At 48.8% G+C, this 26,429-nt stretch overlaps 1 protein-coding gene across 6 annotated transcripts in view; it reads right to left on the bottom strand.

The window, feature by feature from the left end:
- Positions 1–26,429, bottom strand: part of LOC137412398 (death-associated protein kinase 1-like) — a 290,813-nt gene that overhangs the window by 73,739 nt on the left and 190,645 nt on the right. For 4 of the 6 annotated variants that reach the window (XM_078771644.1, XM_078771645.1, XM_078771647.1 and 1 more), the window contains 3 exons: positions 18,927–19,016; positions 18,037–18,129; positions 4,693–4,812 (listed from right to left, as the gene is read on the bottom strand). In XM_078771644.1, the coding sequence (XP_078627770.1) occupies positions 4,693–4,812; positions 18,037–18,129; positions 18,927–19,016 (303 nt within the window). The remainder of the gene's footprint in view (positions 1–4,692; positions 4,813–18,036; positions 18,130–18,926; positions 19,017–26,429) is intronic. The other 2 variants (XR_013622362.1, XM_078771646.1) reach the window with 1 other exon arrangement.

Below are 26,429 nucleotides of genomic sequence, written 5' to 3'. Positions count from 1 at the left end.
CGACTGTGTGCGTGTGGGCGACTGTGTGCGTGTGGGCGACTGTGTGCGTGTGGGCGACTGTGTGCGTGTGGGCGACTGTGTGCGTGTGGGCGACTGTGTGCGTGTGGGCGACTGTGTGCGTGTGGGCGACTGTGTGCGTGTGGGCGACTGTGTGTGTGTGGGCGACTGTGTGCGTGTGGGCGACTGTGTGCGTGTGGGCGACTGTGTGCGTGTGTGCGACTGTGTGCGTGTGGGCGACTGTGTGCGTGTGGGCGACTGTGTGCTTGTGGGCGACTGTGTGCGTGTGGGCGACTGTGTGCGTGTGGGCGACTGTGTGCGTGTGGGCGACTGTGTGCGTGTGGGCGACTGTGTGCGTGTGGGCGACTGTGTGCGTGTGGGCGACTGTGTGCGTGTGGGCGACTGTGTGTGACTGTGTGCGTGTGGGCGACTGTGTGCGACTGTGTGCGTGTGGGCGACTGTGTGCGTGTGGGCGACTGTGTGCGTGTGGGCGACTGTGTGCGTGTGGGCGACTGTGTGCGTGTGGGCGACTGTGTGCGTGTGGGCGACTGTGTGCGTGTGGGCGACTGTGTGCGTGTGGGTGACTGTGTGCGTGTGGGTGACTGTGTGCGTGTGGGTGACTGTGTGCGTGTGGGTGACTGTGTGCGTGTGGGCGACTGTGTGCGTGTGGGTGACTGTGTGCGTGTGGGTGACTGTGTGCGTGTGGGTGACTGTGTGCGTGTGGGTGACTGTGTGCGTGTGGGTGACTGTGTGGGTGACTGTGTGCGTGTGTGTGACTGTGTGTGCGTGTGGGTGACTGTGTGTGCGTGTGGGTGACTGTGTGCGTGTGTGTGACTGAGTGTTTGTGTGACTGAGTGTTTGTGTGACTGAGTGTTTGAGTGACTGAGTGTTTGAGTGACTGTTTGTGTGTGTGTGTGTGTGTGTCTTTGTGTGTGTTAGGGTGCACACGGTGCCCCTTTAAAAATTTTTTTTTATAGAATCAATCTGTCCCTGGTCTCATTGTATTCCTATACCAAAATAAGAAAGCCAGGCAAACTTTCAAGAAGATTGGAAACTATTTATGTGTCCCACCACTGCTTTGAATATTCACTGGCAAAAACAAATAAACGGCAATAAACGCTTACAGAAATAGGTGGTATACATACAAAGGACACATGTAGGGATTTATTTTGTTAGCAAACATCGACAGAAAATATTAATGCCTGACAGACATAGTTCAGATATTGATATAAAGTACATTTTATATTCCTTCACAAGTTCACACATGTATTCAACAATGTATTAATTGAACATAATGGCCAATTTGGCTAACATACACAAAACAGAAAGGCAACAAACTCATGAATCAGCTGCTTATGACTTTTGGTCCAACAATGTCTTTATTGTCCCTGACTTTTATCATCTGGTTCAGTTGTCCTTTTTCTCAGATTGGGCCTCATCTTTCTGTTCTCTTCAACAACTTGGAGAACATTCTGATAGTGCTCTTCACCGTGAGCAGCTGCCAAGAAGTCGGAGCTCAGCTTCACGCCTCGTTCTGCTGAATCATTCACTACATTGATTTCTCCAACATTGATCAAGGCATTCTTGTAGAATTCTGATTCAGGCCACTCGGAAACATCCAGGGACAGGAACCCTGCTTCCAGCTTCAGAACATGGAAGAAAAACCATGAATCTTCGGTGACAAAGTCAGCAAGTTTTGAGCCGAGATTGACTTCTGTTGGGAACCTTGGTTTGCCGAAGCCTGTTCCGAAACGATTCTCAGGAAGCTGGCGCGGTGTGTCAGGTCTTTTTTGGAGCAGTTGGTCTGCAAGTAGGCGACACTCATGAGCTGGGGTGTTACTGCTGAATAGTGCCAGTGGTATTAGCTCTCCGGTAAGGTACCACAGGTGTCGACTGAACGCCTTCAGTGCGCTACTGGCCACTATGGTGTTGAGTTCCTGATACCGTAGCAGCTTCTTGTACAGGAGGAGGTCATTCCAGGGCGCATCTACACTGATGGAGCATTGCATCCACCAAGTGGAATAGACGAGTGTTGCAAAGGTGACGAATTCTGTGAGCTTCTTTCCCTGGTGCTTGGCTGTTATTGTTCCAGATGGGAGATCCTGGATTTGTGTCTCAAACAGGCAGATTTTCAAACAGTAGATCAATTTCGCCATCCACCTAGCTTCGTGTAAGGCACCAGGACGCTGAAATGTTGTAGTAGTAGGACACACACAAGGTTGTCAGGATCGAGATAGACTGCACACAGCTGTAGAAATTCTTTGTAGTCGTCCCGTTTCTGGTCAACTTGTGATGTCACGAGTTGCAAGGTTTCTGCATGCCATTCATCAATTAGATCTTTACCTTCCTCGGGAAATGACGCTAACTGTATTCGGTGCAGTGGCTGATCGCTCTCATGGGGAACCAAGTTCCAATTTTTCCTGAGACGAATGAACAGCATGACATCTGGAGACTTGGATGTCTCGATCTTGAGATCCTCAAACACGTGTGTAAGAATGACCTCTCCTACGTGATGCCGACAACCAGACCACAAAAGTGGACGTTCTAGGGTTTCCTGTATCTGAAAACATGCTGCGGCCACATGCCGTGTTGCTAGCGGTCGTATCAAACACCATGTTGCAAATGGAGTCTGTGCAGTTCCAACTGCACAGCAAATCAAATGTGAGCTTTGAAATGATTTCTCCAGATTTTTTTTATCAGTTCCAGGTTTGTAAGCAGGCACACCAAGAACCTTGATGTCTGTCACATCTCCAACCGCCACAGTCAGCCGCTCCTCATTTTCATATTTATTTGTGAGCGAGGGAAGCAGCTTGCCATCCCAGTGAAGAGAAGCAAACTGTGGAACATCCCACTTCTCCTGGTAACTTTCAGCTATTTGCTTTCCGATTTCTCGTCTGGATTTATCAGCCACAGCATACGATGTATATACTTTGGACACATCCCCTCCAGCTTCCTGGACGAATGCCTCAGTGAAAGCAGCCTGTTGTGATGGAGTCATCTTCATTCTGGTAGCAAGTGCAACCATTTTGGGGGATTTCATGATGTTATGAGGTATGAAAGCCTCTGTCCCAGAATGTACCACTCGTCTGTGCTTTCTTCTCGGATGTGTATCCATAGAGGTTCCTGGCAAGAGATCCACTCCATCCTCGGTGTCACCAGGATCAGTATCAGAACTGCTCTCAAATGTTGCTGTAGCAGTTAACTCCGCCATCTCAGCTTCTGCCTTTTCTTGCCTTCGTCTGTCCAGAAGCTTGCGTTGTTCTGATCTGTTTCCGTTTCGCGAGGGAAGCGTCAAAACCTCCAAAGCTAGCAATACGACCTGTCTTCATGGACTGCAGGAATTTGATGTCCTCAGGAGTTTTCATTTTCTCTTCAGCATCAAGTGGCCAGAGTGGGAATGTTTTGGAAAGATCCTGCTCATGTTTCATGGACTTTGCTCAAAACAGTTGGCATGTCACGGCGACTTTTGGGGATTTGTCTTAGTTTGGAGTTCTCATCGTGCAGCTTCAAGATCTTTTCACATGCTTTGCGATCACATATCAAAGGAACGTTTGCTTTCTCATAAAAAGGCTGAATCTTTGCAAGCACCAGCTTGGAACAATCCCACTTGGTTTTGTTGGTAGAATATCCATCCTGTATATGGAATATCAGACACCGAAGGACCTGTAGTGCTGTAGGCAAGCGAGATCCAGTTATTTCTGAATCAACGTCCGTGATCGATTGACCGAGTGCAAATATCTCAGAAGAGTTTCTTGTTTTCATTCTACTAGATCCTGCTGCAGTTGCTGGCGAGCCTGGCGTAGATTCATGCTGGAGTTCATCAGTTGAGCAGATATCAAGAACACCAGCATCTTGTGATGATTTATCCTCCTCCATAATATTTCCTCTCTGCTAGTAATTCTGGCAGCGCACACAAACGTATCACAAATGTGTGTCAATATCTACAACTGGGTAATAGCATCTGTGTCATGACAGGCCAAAGGCAAACATGTCAGCTACATCAGGATCAGTTCCTGCATAATGCATATACTTGCAACAGAGCAGATCAGTCAATCAGCTCATATTGTGACTGCATTGTTATGTCTAGACAATGTCTAGACTGTGCATGTCTAAAAATAGCCCAAATCTAGCAGCAGTTTCCATGGCAACTGTCTGGACATTTCATCCCTGGCATTTCTATTTACAACTTTACACAGGTAAATCAATTCACATTGAACTCTCAAGAAAAAACAACAACAAATAATGATACTAGTGCTGGAATTAAAGACAGCCTATTAAAAACACCCCAATGTGTTGGCAATAACATTGTTATAATGGCGGCTTATGGCCATTTTTGTGGAAATATTCAAGTGAATGGTGGGACACATAAATAGAGTCCAATTTTCATAAAAATTGACTAGGACTATTATTTTAATGATTGGAACAAAATAAAAACAGGGACAGGGCAATATGCTCATATGGGGGCACCGTGTGCAACCTAGTGTGTGTGTGTGTGTGTGTGTGTACACGTATCCACATGCATGTGCACAATTTTATGACTTCCTGAGAATAATTTTCTTTTCCAAAAATAGTGCAGATGGACCAATCCAATCTTTGCCCACTTTGGATGGGAAAGTATTTATTTGTGGCCTGATGGTGATGGCAACAAGGTGATGCAACTAAGCTTGCAATATGATTGGAGGTTAGGAGGCTGACCTTGTTTGGCTGGTTGAGGTCGTAGCCTTTGAGAGATTGAAGCAGGTGACGTAGCCCATGGAGGTTGTCATCATTAATGGCATGAATCACAGCTCTGGCCACAAATGAATCTTCTTCATCCTAGAAGGCACCAGAAGTAAAGGTTTAACTTGACGGATTCTAACACACACACACACACACACACACACACACACACACACACACACACACACACACACACACACACACACACACACACACACACACACACACACACACACACACACACACACACACACACACACACACACACACGACTAGAAGATCGATTAGAAGGTCGCGCGCCAAACCAAAACAGCAACGAATACAGCTTCAACGATTGCAAAAAAGACAAAAGCAAAATACAAGATGAAATACCTGCAGATATATAGTGACAACTGGGAGAAAGACAAAAGAGCAAGGAAATATGAAAAGAGTTGGACAGATTGGGGATAGACAAAGGAGGATCACTGGAATGGCTAAGAAGATGTCAGCTCAACTGAGACTGAGACACTACAGCAATGGATTAAAAAAGACGGTGGGACTGAGTCAATCGGACAAGTGTAGGTTCTGCAAGGCAGAAACAGAAAGACCGAGTCACCTCCTAAAAGGATGTAAAAAAAAACGAGTCAGAACGAACAGCTGTACACCCAAAGGCACAACGAGGTATGTAGAGTTATCCATTGGCATATCTGCAGAAATTTCAATATCCCAGTTCCATAAAACTCATGGAAACATGAACCAAAAGCAATCATTGAAAACAAGGACATAATGCTCACGTATGACCTGATGATCCCATCCAGCGTGAACAGAGAAGACAAAGTACTGCGACTGCACATAATACTCAGGAATAAAACAGGAAAAGACAGCATTGCTGATGGAGATATCAGAACCCAGCAATTTTGGCCTAAATAATGCAGAAATCAAGAAAATAACCAAATATCAAGACCGCAAGAATGAAGTGAAAAGATCCTGGAAGCTGAAGAGCGCCGACATTGTAGCAGTGATAATTGGGGCAATGGGAATGATAAAGAAGAACCTCACAGAGATCTTAAAAACAATCCCAGGGAACATCACCACAAACTAACGACAGTTGAGGATGTAAGGGGCTCAGTGATGATCCTGAAAAAGAGCTCTTGGAACAAAACTGAGAACAACACAACTTCACAACGTAGCCCATGAATCGAGATCCTTCACTGAACCGGGGGTGGATACTTTGAGTCCTGGGAGGACTCCGTTCCACCTCCTGAAACCCAAATTCGGTAGATAACAACCAACGAGACAGACAGACAGACAGACAGACAGACAGACAGACACACACACACACACACACACACACACACACACACACACACACACACACACACACACACACACACACACACACACACACACACACACACACACACACACACACACACACACACACACACACACACAACTATTGGACGGGTGAAGTCAAATTTATCATTGCCATATTCTCAAGAAATTTGGATTTCAGACGAAATGATGAATCCAAGGCAAGAGAACAGAAAATCAGCTTTTATTTCATGGTATTTCTATACATATATGTTTTACGATTGCAGAACAATAGCACTTTTTATGTTCAGTCCACCCATTTTTGGTAAGCATAAGTATTGGAACAGATTAAGTTAAAGCAAGTTAAAGTAGTAAATACTTAGTATTTGGTTGCATATCCCTTGCACGGAATAACTGCATTGAGCCTGGGAGCCAATGACGTCACCAAACTCTTGGTATCTTCCCTTGAGATGCTTTTCCAAACCTCTCCTGCAGTCATTTGTTTGTTTTGTTGTTGTTGTTGTCAGTTGTTTTGGGGGGGGGGGGGGCGTTCGGACCTTAGTCTACTCTTCAGGAAGTGAAAGGCATGCACCATTGAATTTAAATCAAGAGATTGACTTGGCTAGTCTAAAACGTTCCACTTTTTCCCTGATGAACTTGGTTGTGTTGGCAGTGTGTTTTGGGCCATTGTTTGGCTGCATGGTGATTCTGTTTGCCCAATGAGTTTGGAGGTATTTTCTCGTACATAGGCAAACAAAATGTTTCTGTGCACTTCCAAATTCATTCTGCTGCTGCCCTCGTTAGTTGCATCATCAATAAAGATAAGTAAGCCAGTTTCAGAGGCAGCCATGCAAGCCCAATCCATGACACCACCGCCACCATGCTTCACGGAGGAGGTGGTATGCTTTGGATCACATGCAGGTCCTTCCTTTCTTCACACTTTCACCTTTCCATCATTTGGTGAAGGTTTATCTTGGTCTCATCTGTCCATAAAACTTTGTTCCAGAACTCACAGGCTCACCTCGACTTCTTGGCAAATTCTAATCTGGACTTTATATTTTTGGTGCTGATGAAAGGCTTGCATCTTGCAGTGTGGCCTTTGTAATTCTGCTGTCGATATCTTCTGTGAACGGTAGATTGTGATACTTTCACCTCTGCACTCTGGAGGTTGTTGGTGATGTCACCGACGGTTGTTTTAGGGTTTTTATTCACAGATCTGATGACATTTCTGTCATCAACTGCAGTTGTTTTCCTTTGCCGACCAGGCTGTCATCTATTGCTATGTGCACTCGTGGTTTATTTGCATTTTAAGATATTCAAAATTGTTGTATTTGCAATGCCCAGTTTTTATGCTGTGGTTCTGATTTAATACCTCTGTTCTTTAAGCTTCCCAATTGCTTTCTTTCTTTCATAGACAGTTATTTATATTTTTGGGAGATAAAAGGCTCGTGTGAGAGTTAACACATTAAACACCAAAAAACTCCATAAACGGACACATAAAACACATAATAAAGTGAGTGGGAGACAAGATGGGGAGAGAGAGGGAAGCACACAAGTGCAAAAGTGGAGAACAGGAACATCGGGAAATCTGTGGCAGGGAGAGGACTGGAGCTGGGGGTTTTTTTTTTTTTTTTTTTTTTTTTTTTTTTTGTATACAAGGTCGAGGCTCGTGAAAGAGCGAACATTAATCACCCAGAAAGACAAACCGACACATAAAACATATAACATAGGGAGCGGTAGACAAGATGGGGAGAGAGGGGGAAGGACACAAACACAACATTTGAGAGCAGTGACCGAGAGACATGGAGACATCGAGAGATCTGAGAGAGGGCGAGGGCTTGGGGGGGGGGGGCGTGGGAAGGGGGCGGTGGGAGAGGTATAAAACATATGGACACTGCCAGGACTTCCAGGAAAGAAGTTGGAATTTCAAACAAGGTGGATCTGGGGTGAATTAGCGGGGGTAGAAAAGATCAAGGTTTTGGATGGGGGAAGATAAGAGATGGTGGTGAACAGCTGTTTTAAAGACCTGGAGGGAGGAGTGGGATTGAAGGGAGTGAGGGAGTTTGTTCCAGAGGCGGGAGAAAAGAGGTATGAAAGAGTGAAGGTGAGCAGAGAGCCGAGATTTCGGCAGTTTAACCATCAGAGGGTTGCTGGCAGATCTTGTGCGACCTGTAGGAATATTTGGGGGACAGAGCACAGAGAGAGCTGGGGGTGCAAGGCCGGAGAGGAGTCGGTAGAAGACAGAAAGACCACCTACCTGCCTGCGGTGAGTGAGTGAAAGGCCCTCAGAGATAGCTTCATCGCGGGAGATTCCAATAATTCTGAAAGCTTTGGTTTCAACAGCGTGAAGCCGAGCTAGGTGTGAGGCAGGAGCACCGGCCCATAGGGGAGAACAGTATTCCATTGAGCTGCGGATGAAAGCCTTGTATGTGGTGAGGAGCTCAGGTGTGCCGAGGAAGGACTTCGCACGACGGAGGATGCCCAGTCGGCGACTGGCTTTGGAGGCCAGCTTGGAAATGTGGTTTTCCCAAGAAAGATCATGGCAGATAGTGAGACCCAAAATCTTGAGCGACAGAACTTCTTGGAGAGGATTGTTGAGAAAGTAGATGGGAGGGTTGTCCAGTCGATCTTTTCGGAGAGACATAGTAAGAGTGTGAGATTTGTCAGGATTGAAAGACATGTTCCACTTGTTTGACCAGTCTGTGATTTTGTCCAGGTCTTCAGAGAGTGAGGAGGCAGCAGACTGCCGATCTGAGGGAAGAGGAATGGAGCGGCAGAGAGTGGAGTCATCAGCAAAGAGATAGAGAGGATTTTCGAGAGAGTCAGAGAGATCATTGATGAAGACCAGAAAAAGCACGGGGCCCAGAACACTGCCTTGGGGAACTCCAGCCTGAACAGGAAGAGGAGATGAGAGAAACCCATTCAGGGCCACACGTTGACGACGACTAGAGAGGAAGTCCGCCAGCCATGCGTGGAGATTTCCATGGATACCAAAGGAGGAGAGTTTGGTGAGCAGAGCGGGGTGCCAGACCGTGTCGAAGGCACGTGATATGTCGAGGGAGACAGCTCTAATTTCCTGTTTGGCATTGAGGACCTCCATCCATTGTTGAGACAGCAGAAGCAGCATGTCCAGAGTAGAGTGACCTGGTCTGAAACCAAATTGATGATCAGAGATCAAGCCATTGGAGAAGAGGAAAGATTTCATATCCGAAGCAATGATGGATTCCATGACTTTGCTGATAATTGGGAGAAGGCTGATTGGTCTGTAGTTGCTAGGATCTGTTTTTGCACCTTTTTTGTGCAAAGCGGTGATGTTGGCTGATTTCCAAGCAGATGGCAGTTGACCTTGAGCAAAAGAGAGGGTGAAGAGAACAGAGAGAGGGTGAGACAGAGCAGCAGAGCAGGATTTTAGGACCCGTGGGCTGATGCCGTCGGGTCCAGTTGCAGAATCAGAGTCGAGGGTTGACAGAAACTTTTCCACCTTGTCAGGAGGAAAGGACACGGAGTCCAGGAGCAGCAGGGTACGACTGGGTATGGTGGGTACAGAGAGGGATGGGTTTGGGACACAAGATTTAGAGGCAAACACAGAGTTGAGGCATTCAGCTTTTTCACGTGCGGAGTCAGCTGTGTAGCCGTTTGAGGTAAGGGAGGGGATGGAGGGGGAACAAACACCAGAAACGGATTTGACCAGACGCCACCAGGATTTGGAAGAGGGAGACAGATAAGAGAGTTCGGTCTTGAGAACGGAGAGATATTGTTTCCTGGCTCTCCTGAGGGTGGACACACACTTGTTTCGGGCTTTGTGAAAGGAAATGAGATTTCCTTCCGTTGGATTTGCTTTCCAGGAGACGAAGGCAAGTTGTTTCTGGGCAACAGCCTCACCACAAGATTCCGTGTACCATGGACGGGAGGAAGGGTATGACAACTGAAGACGAGATGGGATAAATCTGTGCATGAGAGAGAGCAATTTACTTTGGAAGAATTCCCAGGATGAGTTGATGTCAGAGGTGGTAGAGATGGGAGACCAGTCCAGATGATTGATGGCTGCTTGAAGACCGTGCCAGTTGGCCTGAGTGAAATGCCAGACTCGTCGACGATGAGCAGGCTCCCTGAGGATGGTCAGAGAGATGTCCACTTTAACAAGGACATGATCAGATGATCCGATCGGAGCAGAAGAAGAGCAGCAGACATTTTCAGGGAAGTTAGTCATAACCAAGTCCAGAAGAGAAGATGTTCCGTTGACTGAGATCCGGGTCGGGAAATTGACAGATTGTGTCAGTCCCAGTGAGTCGCAGAAGTCCTTTGCTGAAGAGCCATGGCTGGTGAGAGAGGTACCCACACCCAGCCAACTGGCATGATGACAGTTGAAATCACCACATATGAGGAAGAGAGAGTTGGGATGAGTAGATAGAAGTTGGTCCATATCATCAGACAGCGAGATGTAGATTGAGTCATCACTGTTTGGTGGACGGTACAACACACATATGAACAAGAGGTGGGAGCGAAGGGGAAGCCGTAGCCAGAGGTATTCCTGGGGGTGAGGTGGAGAGAGTGCAGTGCAGGGCGAGTGAGGAAGAGAGTTTTTGATAAAGATAGCAACCCCGCCTCCAGGACGAGGCTCAGGTCTATCATACCGGAGGAGGGAGTAGCCCGGGAGAGATACTATGGAATCAGAGACATCATAAAGGAGGAAAGTTTCTGTTAAGCAGATCACGTCTGGTTTGACAGAAGCAACCTGTATGGAGAGATCAGTTAAGTTTGAACGAAGGCCCCGGATGTTTGAGGTCCATACCGTTAATGAAGAGGAAGGGGGAGCATCAGATACAGAACAGGGGGGAGGAGGGGCAGGGTAAGATGTGGAAGAGGTGGAAGAGGTAGGGAGAGCTGTTGAAGGTGTGTCAGAGATTTCAGAATAGCTCGGAGAAAGGGAAGGATGGGGCGGACAAATGGTTTGATGGTGATTGGGTGAGCCACAATGAGGTGTTATTTGAGGAGGGGGAAGAGCGAGGCAGAAGGTTGGGGGAGATGGAGGTGAGAGTTTGAAGGGGGAAGAAGCGGGGAGGACGCTTTGAGGAGGGGCAGTGAGAGGGGGGAAATTGAGAAGCAATGAGGGTGGGGAGATTTGAAGGGGAGGGGTGAGGGGGGAGTTTGGGAGGGAAGGGGCAAGGGGAGGGATTTGAAAGGGATGGGATATGGGGGAGATTTGGAGGGGAGGGGTGAGGCAGGAGTCTAGGAGGGGAGGGGCGAGGGGGCGTCTTGGCGGGGAGGGGTGAGGGGGTAGTTTAGGAGGGAGGGGGCAAGGGGGGAGATTTGAAAGGGATGGGTGATGGGGAAGATTTGGAGGGGAGGGGTGATGGGGAAGATTTGGAGGGGAGGGGTTATGGGGAAGATTTGGAGGGGAGGGGTGAGATTGGATTTTTGAAAGTGTACGATTTATGGGAAACGAACATTTATTGCAAAATGAGTTTCTTGTGACCTTCGAGTTAAAAATACGTTTAAGGACGCTGGATGGAGGATGGAGTGCAGGCGAGTTTAGGGAATGTAGAAAAAAGACACTATAGGAGATGGATATTTTTTTTGGGATGAATTGATTTGGTGAGCAAGTCGAAAGCAGCCTTTTAAAGAAGAAGAAGAAAAAGGTGTTATAAAATATGACGGAATACATAACTTGAGGGGAAAGTGTAAACATTGAAGGTTAATGAGTGAAAACTATCTGGGGAAATGGGGGAGAAACACGTGGTCGAAGAACGAACGAACGAATAAGAATGAATAAACGAACGAGAACAGAGAAGGAAAATGTTTTTTTTTTTTTTTTTTTTTTTTTTTTTTTTTTTTTTTTTTTTTTTTTTTTTTTTTTTTTTTTTTTTTTTTTTTTTTTTTTTTTTTTTTTTTTTTTTTTTTTTTTTTTTTTTTTTTTTTTTTTTTTTTTTTTGAGTTGAGATTTACACAAGGAAGTAGGCTATGGGTGAAAAGACTGGGAATACAGAGAACGAAAGTTATTGGATCACAAAAGACGGACCGCTGAGAGAAAAACAAAGCCTCAAGGTTGTACAGTGCACACTGTACAAGGCCTCAAGACACGACACGGCAAACAGACGATCAATTTATGAAAGATAAACACCGAGAAACAACCAAAGTTGCACACAATAACTTCACACACCGAAAGATAAATACAGTTTCGACAAAATACAATTGTGAACAGACTTAACTTCGAAAAACGTGGAGACCGTGTGGAGCTTCGAAAATCCCTGCCGCCGTCTCCAAGATCTCGCGAGATCTCTCGAGTACACGGTATAAAACAAGTGGACAACAGTTCTCTGGTCTTCATGTTGGTTTATGCCTGCCCACCGACTCAATAGGCAAAACGCAAAGGCTAAAACAAAGACGAGCCATTCACAGCTTTTATGCATTTTGTTGTTGTTGTTGTTGTTGTTGACCAATTCTTTCTCACACACACACTTGATCAATGCAACAAGAAACGCCTGTCAGTCATTCGTTCAATCCAATATGCTCACCTTAAATGGGGGGACTGAACATAAAAGTACTATTGTTCTGCAATGGTAAAACATATATGCATACAAGTACCCAGAAATAAAAGCTGACCTTATTGCATCATCTTCATCTTTTGATCTCAAATCTACATTTATTGAGTATAAGAGTAATAATAACAAATTTGACTTCACTGTTCCATGCTTATGGAAGGCACTGTATATGATTGGGTTTCATGTTATTGAATACTTTAGGGGTATTTCAATGAGAAAATGCAAGAACAGCAATTCATTCAACGAAAACTTCATGATTCTTTTTAAAATATTGTCAAAAAGTCCAATTCGCCATTGTCAAGTTCCAATATCAAAAGAAACGTCGGTGTTATCCCACCTTTGTAAAACGAGATTTTAGTGGGACGTATGTTTCATATAATGTAAAAACAAAAACAAAAACAAAAACATGAAAAGCCGCATTCCAAATGGCTTTTCGTGCAAAGCTGCATCACCAACAGATGGGCGCCCTCAAATTTGTCAACATCAGGATTATTATTGAAGCGACCCATGGGTCCCCCAAAGCTCGACACCAGCAACATAATCTCCTTGCCCAAGCCGGTGACGTAACCGGCGGACAAACAGCGGCGCCGAGGTTATAATTGTTTGCACCTGTCGGTCACATGACCACCAAAGCGTGCCTCGCCTGAGAGGCGTGGCTTTGGTTCTGACGTATGCTTTTTGGCTTGGATTATATGTATGCGAACCCGATAAACGGGCTTTCAGAGTTCCTGAGTTGATTATACAATAAACATCTTCTCGGCCGAGTTTGTGTCTTGTCCGTCACTTCGTCCGTCTCAAGCAGGAGCGCTGCTCCTTCACTGGTGACCCCGAGTTTACGACACGCGATGGACACGGCAGTGTCCCTCAAACTGCCCACTTTCTGGGAAGCACATGCCGCCGTCTGGTTCGCTCAGGCGGACTCCCAGTTCGCCCTGCGTGGCATTACGGAGGACACCACGAAATACTATTACGTGGTCGCCGCGCTCGGCTCCGTGACTGCCGCCTGCTGCCTGAGCCTCCTCCAGAGCCCGCCCGCTGACGGCAAGTACGACGCCATCAAGGCACTTCTTCTGGGCGCTTTCGCCCTCTCCCCGGCTGAACGCGCACGACGCCTGCTCGACCTTCCTGAGCTCGGCGATACGCGCCCGTCTGAACATATGGACTACATGCTCGGGTTGCTCGGCGAGCACCCCTCGGATTTCCTTTTCCGAGAGCTTTTTCTCCGCCAGCTCCTGGCCCAGGTACGGGTCGCCCTGGCAAGCACGACCATCGCGAACCCCCGCGACCTCGCCAGGGAGGCCGACAAGATCGATTCGGCAAGCCAGCTCGTCGGAGCGGCGAGCCAGCTCGTCGGGGTGGCTGCCGGGAGCCCGCCCGCCGCCCAGTCGGCGCCCGCGGCGCAGTTTCCCGCCCACCCGCCCGACGCCCGCGACGCAGCTTCCTTCCCGGAGGCCGCCGGGCCAGCGCGACTGGCAGCGGCGACGCCGCGTCGCCCGGTCCCGACGCGTCGACCGGAGCCCCCGCCAGACCCGGCCTGGTGTTATTTCCACGCCAGGTTCGGGCGGCGGGCCCGATCATGTCGACCCCCGTGCATGTTCGGCAAGTCGGGAAACGGTCGGGCCGGCGCTCACTACCAGCCATGAGCGCCGGCCGTTCCGGAAACCTGCTATTCATCGCGGACCAAGCGTCGGGGCGGCGTTTTCTCTGCGACACCGGCGCTCAGCTGAGCGTCATTCCCGCTTCGGCGGAGGACAGGCAGGCCGCCATTTGCGGCCCCTCCTTAATCACGGCCAACGGCTCCGCCATCCGCACCTTCGGCCCACGCACCGTCACCCTCCGCTTCGGCAGCCAGCTCTTTCGCTGGGAGTTCGTGACGGCGGACGTCCCCATGGCTTTGCTCGGTGCCGATTTCCTTTGCGCCCATGGGCTGCTGGTCGACGTTAAACGTCGGCGTCTCGTCAACGCCGAAACTTTCAGCTCGCTGGCGTGCGCCTTGAGCCGTTCCGCGCCCACCGAGCTTTCCTGCGTCCTCCCGTTGGCAGACGACTTCGCGCGTCTCCTCGCGGAGTTCCCGGCCCTCACGCGACCGACGTTTTCGGCTTTCGCGGTGCGTCACGGCATCGAGCATCATATTCCGACTATGGGCCCGCCGGTGTACGCCCGAGCTCGCCGTCTCGACCCAGCCAAACTCGCCGTCGCCAAGGCCGAGTTCACCGCGCTTGAGCGCCTCGGCATCGTGCGGCGCTCCGACAGCGCCTCGGCCTCACTGCTGCACATCGTCCCGAAGCCGGGGGGCGGATGGCGGCCATGCGGCGACTACCGCCGCCTCATCGACGCCACTACCCCCGACAGGTACCCCGTCCCGCACATCCAGGATTTTTCCGCCCGGTTGGTGGGGCGGACCATTTTTTCAAAAGTGGACCTGATTCGGGGGTACCACCAGGTGCCCGTCCGCCCGGCCGACCTCCCGAAGACGGCCGTTATTACACCTTTCGGCCTCTTCGAATTCCTCTGGATGCCCTTCGGCCTCAAAAACGCGGCACAGGCGTTCCAGCGCCTGATGGACGGCGTGCTGCGCGACTTGCCGTTCCTCTTTACCTACCTGGACGACATCGTCACCAGCACGTCCAGAGCCGAGCACCTCCTCCACCTCCGGACGCTGTTCGGCCGCCTCAGCGAGCACGGCTTGATCATCAACCTGGCCAAATGTCACTTTGGTGCGGCGACGATCGACCTTTTGGGCCACCGCATCACCCGGAACGGCGCCGTGCCGCTACCGGCCAAAATCGAGGCCATCGCCGCTTTCCCGCGCCCCCGCTCCATCAAGGCGCTGCAGGAGTTCCTCGGGATGGTGAACTTCTATCACCGCTTCGTGCCCTGAGCTGCACAACTCATGCGGCCCTTGTACACCGCCCTCCGCGGCCAGCCGGCGAAGCGCGACGTCGTCTGGTCCACGGACATGAACGCTGCTTTCACCGGCGTGAAACGGTCCAACGCCACGCTGCTGGCCCACCCGGTACCCCATGCTCCCATCGCCCTCACCACGGACGCCTCCGACTACGCCGTGGGCGCGGTTCATGAACAATGGGTAAACGGGGCCTGGCAGCCGCTCGCGTTCTTCACCCGGCAACTCCTGCCCAACAAGTTGAAGTACAGCATTTTCGACCGCGAGCTCCTCGGGCTGTACCTGGCCGTCCGCCATTTTCGCCACCTCCTGGAGGGCCGCCCGTTCACGGCCTTTGTCGACCACAAGCCATTGATTTTCGCCATGGCCAGGGTCACGGAGCCGTGGTCGGCCCGCCAGCAGCGCCACCTCTCCGCCGTGTCGGAATACACCACGGACATCCGGCACGTCGCCGGAAAGGACAACGCCGTGGCCGACTGCCTTTCTCGAGCCGGCGCCAACGCCGTCCACCTCGGCGTCGATTTCGCCCTGATGGCGACGGACCAGGCCACCGACGGCACGGTGCAGGCGCTCCGGGTGGCGGACACGGGCCTCCGCTTGGCTGACGTCCCCTTCGCGGACACGGTCCTGCTTTGTGACGTCTCCCAAGGCCGACCTCGCCCCGTTGTGCCGGTCACCTTTGCATTTTTGCTTCGCTCTACGGCCTCTCTCACCCGGGCCGGAAGGCGTCCCAGAGGCTGGTGTCGGCACGTTTCGTCTGGCACGGGTTGCGACGGGACGTCCGCGACTGGGCCAATGCCTGCACACCCTGCCAGCGGGCCAAGGTCCACCATCACACCCAGGCTCCGCTGGCTCCTTTCACCGTGCTCGAGCGACGTTTCGACCACGTCCATGTGGACCTGGTGGGTCCCCTTCCCCCATCGCAGGGGTTCACCCACCTGCTTACCATGGTGGACAGGACCACCAGGTGGCCGGAGGCCGTGCCCCTCGCCTCCACCACCACTGCCGACGTGGCCCAGGCGTTCATCGCCACCTGGGTCGCGCGTTTTGGCGCACCGGCGGACATCTCGTCGGACCGCGGCCCACAGTTCACGTCCGAACTGTGGGGCGCGGTCGCCCGCACGTTGGGCGTTACCCTGCACCGCACCACGGCCTACCACCCCCAGGCCAACGGGTTGTGCGAGCGATTCCACCGCTCCATGAAGGCCGCACTCATGGCCGGCCTCCAGGACGACGGCTGGGCCGACCGGCTCCCGTGGGTCCTTTTGGGCCTCCGCACGGCTCCAAAGGAGGACCTCCAGGCGTCCACCGCCGAGCTGGTGTACGGCCAGGCCCTCCGTGTCCCGGGCAAGTTCGTGCCCGACGCCACCAGCCCCTGGTCCGCCGCGCGCCAGCGCACGGACTTCCAGGAGGCCGCCCAACGTTTCGCCCCGGTGCCCACGTCCTGCCACGGCGACCCCCAATCCTACGTCCCCCCAGCACTCCGCACGGCGGAGTAAGTCTTTGTGCGCCACGACGCGCACCGGGGGCCGCTCCGGCCACCATACGACGGACCCTTCCGGGTCCTACGACGGGACAACAAGTCCTTCGTCGTCAGCATCGGCGACCGGGCGGACCGGATTTCGGTGGACCGCCTCAAGCCGGCCCACATGGACGTCGGCCAGCCGCCACGGCTGGCTCTCCCACCGCGGCGCGGCCGCCCCCCGTCCACTGCACCCCCCCCCCCCCCGCCCGGCCACCCGCCACCACACCGGACCCCCCCCCCCCCCCCCCCGCGACCAGCCAGGGGTCGTTTCGGTCGGGTCATCCGGACCCCCCTCAGGTTGACCTTCCTGGACCAAGTTGATTCTGGGGGGGCGTGTGTAGCGACCCATGGGTCCCCCAAAGCTCGAGACCAGCAACATAATCTCCTTGCCCAAGCCGGTGACGTAACCGGCGGACAAACCGCGGCGCCGAGGTTATAATTGTTTGCACCTGTCGGTCACATGACCACCAAAGCGTGCCTCGCCTAAGAGGCGTGGCTTTGGTTCTGACATATGCTTTTTGGCTTGGATTATATGTATGCGAACCCGATAAACGGGCTTTCAGAGTTCCCGAGTTGATTATACAATAAACATCTTCTCGGACGAGTTTGTGTCTTGTCCGTCACTTCGTCCGTCTCAAGCAGGAGCGCTGCTCCTTCATTATGATCATTTACAAGTACAGTTCCCGAAGGTGTATGGGGAAGAAGGGCGGGGGGGGGGGGGGGGGGGGGACTTTAATCTTTGTTATTCTGCAATATATTCTGTACTGCATGTATAACAAATAAAAATAAATGAAAAATTGTATTTATATCTTTATATATAAATATACTGTGTGTATATATATCTATATCTATATATCTATATATCTACGTATATATATATATACACATCTATATATCTATATATCAAATCTATATATCTATATGTATATGTATGCATATATATATATATACATATAAATAGTGTAGCAATGTATACACCCAAAAAAAGAATGGTAACTGGTTTGACAAATTGCAGAGCGTCTTATTTACCTGTTTAAACAAAGCTTAAGGCTCACCAGGGTTTCATTGCTCTTGCTGAGGTTCATGTTGTTCCGCGAAAGGAATGAGCGAGAAAGTCGTTGGCAAAGGTTGATGAGTCGCACAGATTGCTATAATGCAAAAGAAAGAAAGGTTTGTCGTGCAAAAGGAGACAAAAGGGCTATTGGCGACATTTGCATGACAACAGGAAACTTGGCATGAAGCCCTAAATACAATCAAGAACAACAAAAATAATAACAAGAAGACGTCGTGCAGAGCACGATACTTGCAAAATCCACCCCTTCCCCAGAATAAAATTTGCCAAAGATACATCAAATTGTCCATTTCATTAAGATTTAAATTGACGATCTTAATCAAAGCTCGGGTTGATCGGATTACAATTGATCATTTTTCAGATGAAAATTGATGAATTTAGAAGTTTGACGGACCATGAGTTGACCTTTCACCTTTTGACCTTAAAATATTTGGTTTCCAAATTCAGTGACAATATGCAAATGCTGTTCAATTTTCAAGTCAATCGGATGAAAATTGATGATTTTTTCAGATGAAAATTGATGATTTTGGAAGTTTGACCTTGAGTTGACCTTTGGACCTCAAAAATAGTTGGTTTCCCAATTTAGTGACTCAATATGCAAATGCTTTTCAATTTTCAAGTCGATTGGATGAAAAATGGCGATTTTAGCAATCTGACCTCAAGATGACCTTTGATCTCAAAATCAATAAGCTTCTTCCTTTTGACCAACTCTACCATATGGAGAAGCTTCGTGAAGATCGGATTAAAATTGTGACCTGCAGGCGATTGACAGCCAGAGACAAACAGACAGACAGAATAACACACAAGACCAACCAACATACAGAGTACTTGAAAAATCTTCCATTTTGCAAGTAAGAATTTAATAAAACAGACCTTCCATTTTCTGCGGGCATGGAGTTTCTTAAACTTCTCCATGTTCACAGCAGATGCCTTTCTGCTCAAGGCTTGAGTTGTATCCTTTGGCTGACGACACAGGAAATCATTATTAAAAAGTTACCTGCAAACAAACTACCTGCTGGTGCGTAGGCGAGATAGGGGGCACCTCCGGGACACAAAGGTGATCCCGGGGGAGGAGGCTGTTTCACAGCACCACTTGGTTGTCTGCGACATAAGGGTGAAAGGTGTGAGGAGAGCTCGGCGGGTGAAGAACCAACAGAGAATGAAGGTGTGGAGGTTGAAAGAGGTGACAGTGAGGGAGGCATTAAAAGAGAGGCTGAGTATGGTGGACGATGATGTGGTTGAGATTTAAAGTGGTTGGATGTCAATGAAAGATAGTCTGTTGGGAGCCGTTGGTGAGGTATGTGAATGCACAAAAGGACCACCGAGGCACTCGGAAACATGGTGGTGGGATGATGAAGTTGGAAAGAGGATTGATGAGAAGAGGAAGAAGTTCAAGGAGTGGCAGAAGGCAAAGGGCATGGCGGGCAGAAAAGGCAGAGCATGAAAGTTATAAGGCAGGCTGCAAAGGCTGCAAAAAGGCGCAGGCGGCATGGAGGAAAATGTTCGGAGAACGCTTGGATTTGGAAGAGGGTCAGAGAGCGGCATTCAGGATTGCAAAGCAGATAGCGAAAGAGAGGTGTGATGTGATGGGGGTGAGTTGCTTGAAGGATGAAGTGGGACAAATCGTTGTGAACCCAGATGGAATTAAAGGAAGATGGAAAAGATATATGGAAATGCTGTTGAATACAGAGAATGAATGGGATGGCAACATGGAGAGTAACCCAGTTTTAGGACCGGCAGAGAAGATAACTGAGAAGGAAGTTGAGGAAGCGATAAAAGCAATGAAGAGTAGAAAAGCGGGAGGGCCGACGGGAGTTGTGGGAGATATGTTGAAGGCAGCGGGAAATTGGGGTGTGAAGAGAATGACAGAGATCTGTAATCTGGTGGTGAAAGAGGGCCGCATTCCAGTGCATTGGGAACTGAGTACCCTCGTCCCTCTATACAAGGGGAAAGGTGACCCTCTGGACTGTGGCACATATCGAGCGATAAAGTTATTGGAGCATGGAATGAAGGTATTGGAAAGGGTGTTGGAGAGGAGGATAAGGAAGAAAGTGAAGATTGACAAAATGCAGTTTGGATTTATGCCAGGAAGTGGAATGACAGACGCGCATTTTATTGTGAGGCAGTTGCAAGAGGAGTACATGGAGAAGAGGAAGAAGTTGTTTCTTGGGTTTGTTGATCTGGAGAAAGCATTCGATAGGGTTCCACGTGAAGTAGTGACATGGGCTTTGAGGAAATTAGGAGTGGAGGAATGGTTGATCAGAGTAGTGATGGCAATGTACAAAAGAGCGCGCACAGCTGTGAGGACGAAGGACGGGAACAGTGGTGGGTTTGAGGTGAAGGTGGGAGTGCATCAGGGGTCGGTACTAAGTCCACTACTATTTGTAGCTGTGATGGAGGTGCTGGCTCAGAACGGAAAGGAGGGTTTACCGTGGGAGTTGTTGTATGCTGATGATCTGGGGTTGATTGCAGAAAGTATGGATGGACTGAAGGAGAAGATGAACAAGTGGAAGGAATGTACGGAGACAAAAGGTCTGAAGGTGAATATCGGAAAAACGAAGGTGATGGCAAGTGGTAAAGCATGTGGTGAGGTGGAAAGAACTGGGAAGTGGCTGTGTGCTGTGTGCAGGAAGGGTGTCGGGGTGAATTCCATTCAATGTACAATGTGCGCTGAGTGGGTTCATCAAAAATGTAGTGGTCTGAGAGGGTCATGAACCAGTGTGGCAGCTACATTCAAGTGTAAGGTGTGCACAAATGGAGCTGCAGATGGAGGAAATGTTGAGTTGGACCTGGAGATGGCGTGAAGCTGGAAGGTGTGAAAACATTTTGTAACGAGGAGACATGCTGAATGTAGAAGGTGGATCAGACTCGGCAACAGTTGCTCGAGTGAGATGTGCATGGAAGACGTTTCCGGAACTGAGTGGCGTGCTGATGAGGAGGGGAGTGTCGTTGAAGCTGAAGGGAAAGGTGTATGCTGCATGTGTGAGAAGTGTTATGATTTATGGGAGCGAGACATGGGTAATGAACGTAGAGCAGCAACGAAGGCTGGAAAGGGTGGAAATGCGAATGGTTCGTTGGATGTGCGGAGTATCGTTGAGAGAGTGGAAGACAAATGATGAATTGCGAAAGATTATGGGAATAGAGCCTGTGATGGATGCTGTGAAGAGAAACAGGTTGAGATGGTTTGGTCATGTGTTGGGGAAGGATGAAAGTGACTGGTTGAGAAGAGTGATGGAAATGAATGTAGAAGGAAGTAGAGGACGGGGAAGACCGAGAAAGACTTGGCTAAAGATGGTCGAATAAGAAATGCGGGCAAGGGGGTTAACAAGGAGAGATGCAGAAAATAGGGCAAAATGGAGAAGATTGTCATGGGGACCGCAAGGCTAACCCCCGCTCTAGCAGGGAAAATGGCCTTAAAATGCATGTTGTTGTTTGTTGTCTTCGAGAAACGAGCACCAACATCCTGTATAAGTATTTAAAATGTATTCAAAATAGATATGCACATATTTTTAAATGGAGTGGGGTATTAAAAATGCAAAAACTTTTTCAATAAATTCCCAATGTAGCTGTCTTGTCTGATCACCAAGTCCGACATGTCTGGTGTGTTTGACACGCTTACGCCAGTTCGCATATGGATATAATATATACAAAATGTTTATACTGATCACATGATACTTACAGCACTTCAATGCAATATATTTGCTCACAAATAAAACCTTCGTTTATCTTGACAGGCCTAAGCATGATTTAATACATGACTAGGCTAGGTAGGTACAATTGAGCCACCATGCTCTCATAATATTCTCAATGCAGCAAGAACCCTCACTATTCCGCAATCCCTCAGCTTGTCGTTACCCCACCTTCGTTCCCAATTCAAATCCAACAACACTTTCCAAGCTTCAAAAGCAAACAGCATCAAATTAACTTCCGTCCCCCTCGGTGTGTGGCCGAGGCGCAAGTAACCATCCGCCTTTTGTGATCAGAGAAGAATGGCCGAGAGGGGGTCCGGCAAAAGCCCTGCACTCTGTGCTAAGTCCTCCGCTGACCAGCATGGTGCCAATGGATTCACAGCTGCACCAACTCCCTTTTTTCACTTGTAACAGAAAGCAAATTGCATCCCAATGAAGCACAATTTTAAAATGGATGATAAGATAAAACACCACCAAGTCTAAATGGTTGGACTCAAAAGCATTGTAGTTAGAGCGTCTGTTGTGAGTCCGGCAGATATTTTGGTGGGTCGAATCTGATCCTGGTCGAGTTGTAGAAAAGACAACAAATAGTACGTGCAGTGCGAGAGATTTATCCTCAAATGTGAGAAAAATAGACGTCAAAATATGGTAACCAGAGTGCTCTGTGAAGTTACATTGCATACCCCAAGGTCACTGGCCATGTTTGTCTTAAGTCAAGTATGGTGTTGTCTGCTGTCTTTGTCTTTGTGTGTATGCATTTGCGTGTGTCTGTGTGATTAGGTGTGTGTGTCTGTGTGATTAGGTGTGTGTGTCTGTGTGATTAGGTGTGTGTGTGTGATTGCTGTGCACGTGAGTGTGTGATTGGTGTGTTTGTGTGAGTGTGACTCGGCTTCCAAGAGCCTTTAATCATATATGGGCTTTAATTTATTTAAACATGTTACAAAATGTTAGTTTTATCACAAAACTTGTGTCTATCAACTTGTCAACTCTGTTCCCACCTTACCCAGTCGAACCCAACTGCTCCTGGACTCTGTGTCCTTCTCTCCTGACAAGGTGGAGGAGTTTTTGTCAAACCTCGACTCTGATTCTGCAACGGGACCAGACGGCATCAGCCCACGGGTCCTAAAATCCTGCTCTGCCGCTCTATCTCACCCTCTCTCTGTTCTTTTCACCCTCTCTTTTGCTCAAGGTCATCTGCCAGCATCCTGGAAATCAGCAAACATTACCGCTTTACACAAAAAGGTACAAAAACAGATCCTTGCAACTACAGACAAATCAGCCTGCTCCCAATTATCAGCAAAGTCATGGAATCCATCATTGCTTCGGATATTAAATACTTCCTCTTCTCCAATGGCTTGATCTCCAATCATCAATTTGGATTCAGGCCAGGTCATTCTACTCTGGACATGCTGCTTCTGTTGTCTCAACAATGGATGGAGGTCTTCCATGCCAAACAGGAAATCAGAGCCGTCTCCCTTGACATATCAAACTCTCCAAACTCATCAAACTCTCCTCCTATGGTATCCATGGAAATCTCCACACTTGGCTTGTGGACTTCCTCTCTGGTCGTAGACAACGTGTGGCCCTGAATGGATTTCTTTCATCTCCCATTCCTGTTCAGGCTGGGGTTCCCCAAGGCAGTGTTCTGGGCCCTGTGCTTTTTCTGGTCTTCATCAACGATCTCTCCGACTCTCTGGAAAATCCTCTATCTCTTTGCTGATGACTCCACTCTCTGCCGCTCCATTCCTCTTCCCTCAGATTGGCAGTCTGCAGCCTCCTCACTCTCTGAAGACCTGGACAAAATCACAGACTGGTCAAACAAGTGGAACATGTCTTTCAATCCTGACAAATCTCACACTCTTACTCTGTCTCTCTGAAAAGATCGACTGGACAACCCTCCCATCTACTTTCTCAACAATCCTCTCCAAGAAGTTCTGTCGCTCAACCTTTTGGGTCTCACTATCTGCCATGATCTTTCTTGGGAAAACCACATTTCCAAGCTGGCCTCCAAAGCCAATCGCTGACTGGGCATCCTCCGTCGTGCGAAGTCCTTCCTCGGCACACCTGAGATCCTCACCACATACAAGGCTTTCATCCGCAGCTCAATGGAATACTGTTCTCCTCTATGGGCCGGTGCTCCTGCCTCACACCTAGCTCGGCTTCACGCAGTTGGAACCAAAGCTTTCAGAATCATTGGAATCTCCCGCGATGAAGCCGATTCTGAGGGCCTTTCACTCACTCACCGCAGACAGGTCGGTGGTCCTTCTGTCTTCTCCCGCCTCCTCTCCGGCCTTGCTCCCCCAGCTCTCTCTGTGCTTTGTCCCCCAAATATTCCTACAGGTCGCACAAGATCTGCCAGCAACCCTCTGATGGTTAAACTGCCGAAATAAATAATAATAATAATAATCTATCTATAATTCCAGTAATCTCTGTTTGTACGTTTGTCTGTGACCGCTGTTTCTCGACAACCACGGGTCCGATATACTTTTAACTTGCCAGGTATATTGCTGGGGACCCGAGGATGTGCCTTTTCAAGGTTTCATATTAATCGGACAATTACTTACCGAGCTATGTCCAAAAAACGATTCAACCAATCAGAGAGCAGCGAACTATCGCGTGTGCCGAACGTGGCGGACACACTCTGCCTCGGATGGCACATTTGAGAGCGTATTCATTTATTTCACGTTTGCAAACTATGTTGGCGTTAAACTATGTTTTAAAACTAATAAAAACGAATTTGCGATTCATTCGCTTTCCTGCGCGTTTGTGCACGCGATGGCGATTTCTTTACCAAACTCCGGAAGCCGTTCGCTTTGGACCAAACCATTTCATGTAAATAGAGGGGGGGGGATATAATTTTAGATATAGATATAGTACGGGCAATGCCCTAGTAATAATAATAATAATAATAATAATAATAAAGGAGTCTTATATAGCCCCATCAAGCAGAGTAAACGACCCTCATGGCGCTTTACATTATCATGCGAACGCACACACACCGCACACACAGACACATCTTCACTCTTGCCCTATTCCTCTCCCTTCCCATTCAAAACCCACAGATGTGTACTCCCCCTCCTCCTCCCCTCCCTCCCCCGCACATGTACACAGACATACTCTCGATCTCTGTCCCACCTCAAACCAAAGGGAAAACAGGACTTAGAATTTGAAAGACTTGTGAAACAGATAGGTTTTCAGGGACGTTTTAAAGGCAGGAAGAGAGTCAACATGTCAAACAGAGGAAGGCAAGTCATTCCAGAGCAGAGGTGCAGCAAAGGAAAAGGATTTCTCGCCAAACGACTTGGTGCTGGTGCGCGGCGGCTCTAAGGTCATAGAGTCGTCGCTTGAACGAAGCCGTCACCGAGGTTCATAGAGAGTGAGCAAATCGGAGAGATAGTGAGGTCCCGGTCCACACAATGATTTATAACATAGTGTGCAAATTTTGTATTGCACACGAGCAGAGACAGGCAGCCAGTGTAAAGATTCAAGAAGCGTTGTAACATGGTCAGACTTCTTCGCCTTACAGACAAGACGAGCGGCAGAGTTTTGAACCTTTTGTAACTTATCCAAGAGAAACTGAGGGCAGCCAGCATACAAAGAATTACAATAGTCTAGCCTTGAGAGGACAAGGGCACAGACCAGAGTTAGAGCAGCCTGAGGAGTAAGAAAGTTGGGAATGGATGCGATCTTTCGCAGCTGAAAGTATGCTGATTTGCAAGTTTGAAGTACTTGCTTGGAAAATGTCATGTTACAGTCGAAAACCACACCAAGGTTCTTGGCCGACGAAACAAAGTTTACATCGGTTTCACCAACATGAATAGTGGTAGGAAGTGAACATTGTAGAGGACACCTGTGCGATCTTACAATCATAGACTCTGTTTTAGCATCGTTCAGCTGAAGTTTGTTTTGGGTCATCCACGCCTTCACGTCGGCAATACAGCCTTCTAACACTTCAACAGTGGGCATGATTTGTTGAATCGTGCTTCCTTTGTACAGCTGATTGTCATCCGCAAAGGCGTGGTGGTCAACTGAATGTCTGGCAACAAGATGAAATAGAGGCTGAGTGTACAAAAGAAAGAGGATAGGTCCCAGGACTGAGCCCTGGGGAACGCCAAAGGAAAGCGGACAAGGGGCTGATTTCTGGCCATTGACAACAACTGTTTGCACTCTATCAGTAAGATAGGACATCAACCAAGAAAGGGGAGTACCAGTTATACCAAATGTGATTTCAAGACGACGAATTAAGACACTATGGTCAATCGTGTCAAAGGCAGCAGACAAGTCCAAAAGAGCAAGAATGGAAACCTTACCATAGTCAAGAGAGGTCAGAAGATCATTGGTTATTCTTAGGAGAGCGGTCTCGGTGCTATGGCCTAGTCTATATGCTGACTGGCGAGAATTGAAAAGATTATTTGAAACTAGATGGTCATTCATCTGTGATCGCACAATTCTTTCTGTGATCTTTGACAGGAAAGACAGGTTGGAGATAGGACGGTAATTTTTCATGTCGTTAAGGTCAAGGGTAGGCTTTTTAAGAAGTGGTTTAACAAGAGCTTGCTTAAAGAGAAGCGGAAATGAACCCGTAGTCAGAGAATCATTGATAACTGCAGTAATAAATGGGAGGAGGGTGTCCAAACACTCAATAAACAAATCGGTGGGAAGGGGGTCAAGATCACATGTTTTTGTG

This window comes from Myxine glutinosa, chromosome 2 (genome assembly GCF_964187855.1).
Source record: "Myxine glutinosa chromosome 2, kmMyxGlut1.1, whole genome shotgun sequence".
Lineage (NCBI taxonomy): Eukaryota > Metazoa > Chordata > Myxini > Myxiniformes > Myxinidae > Myxine > Myxine glutinosa.
This window is presented reverse-complemented; position numbering and strand designations above follow the sequence as displayed.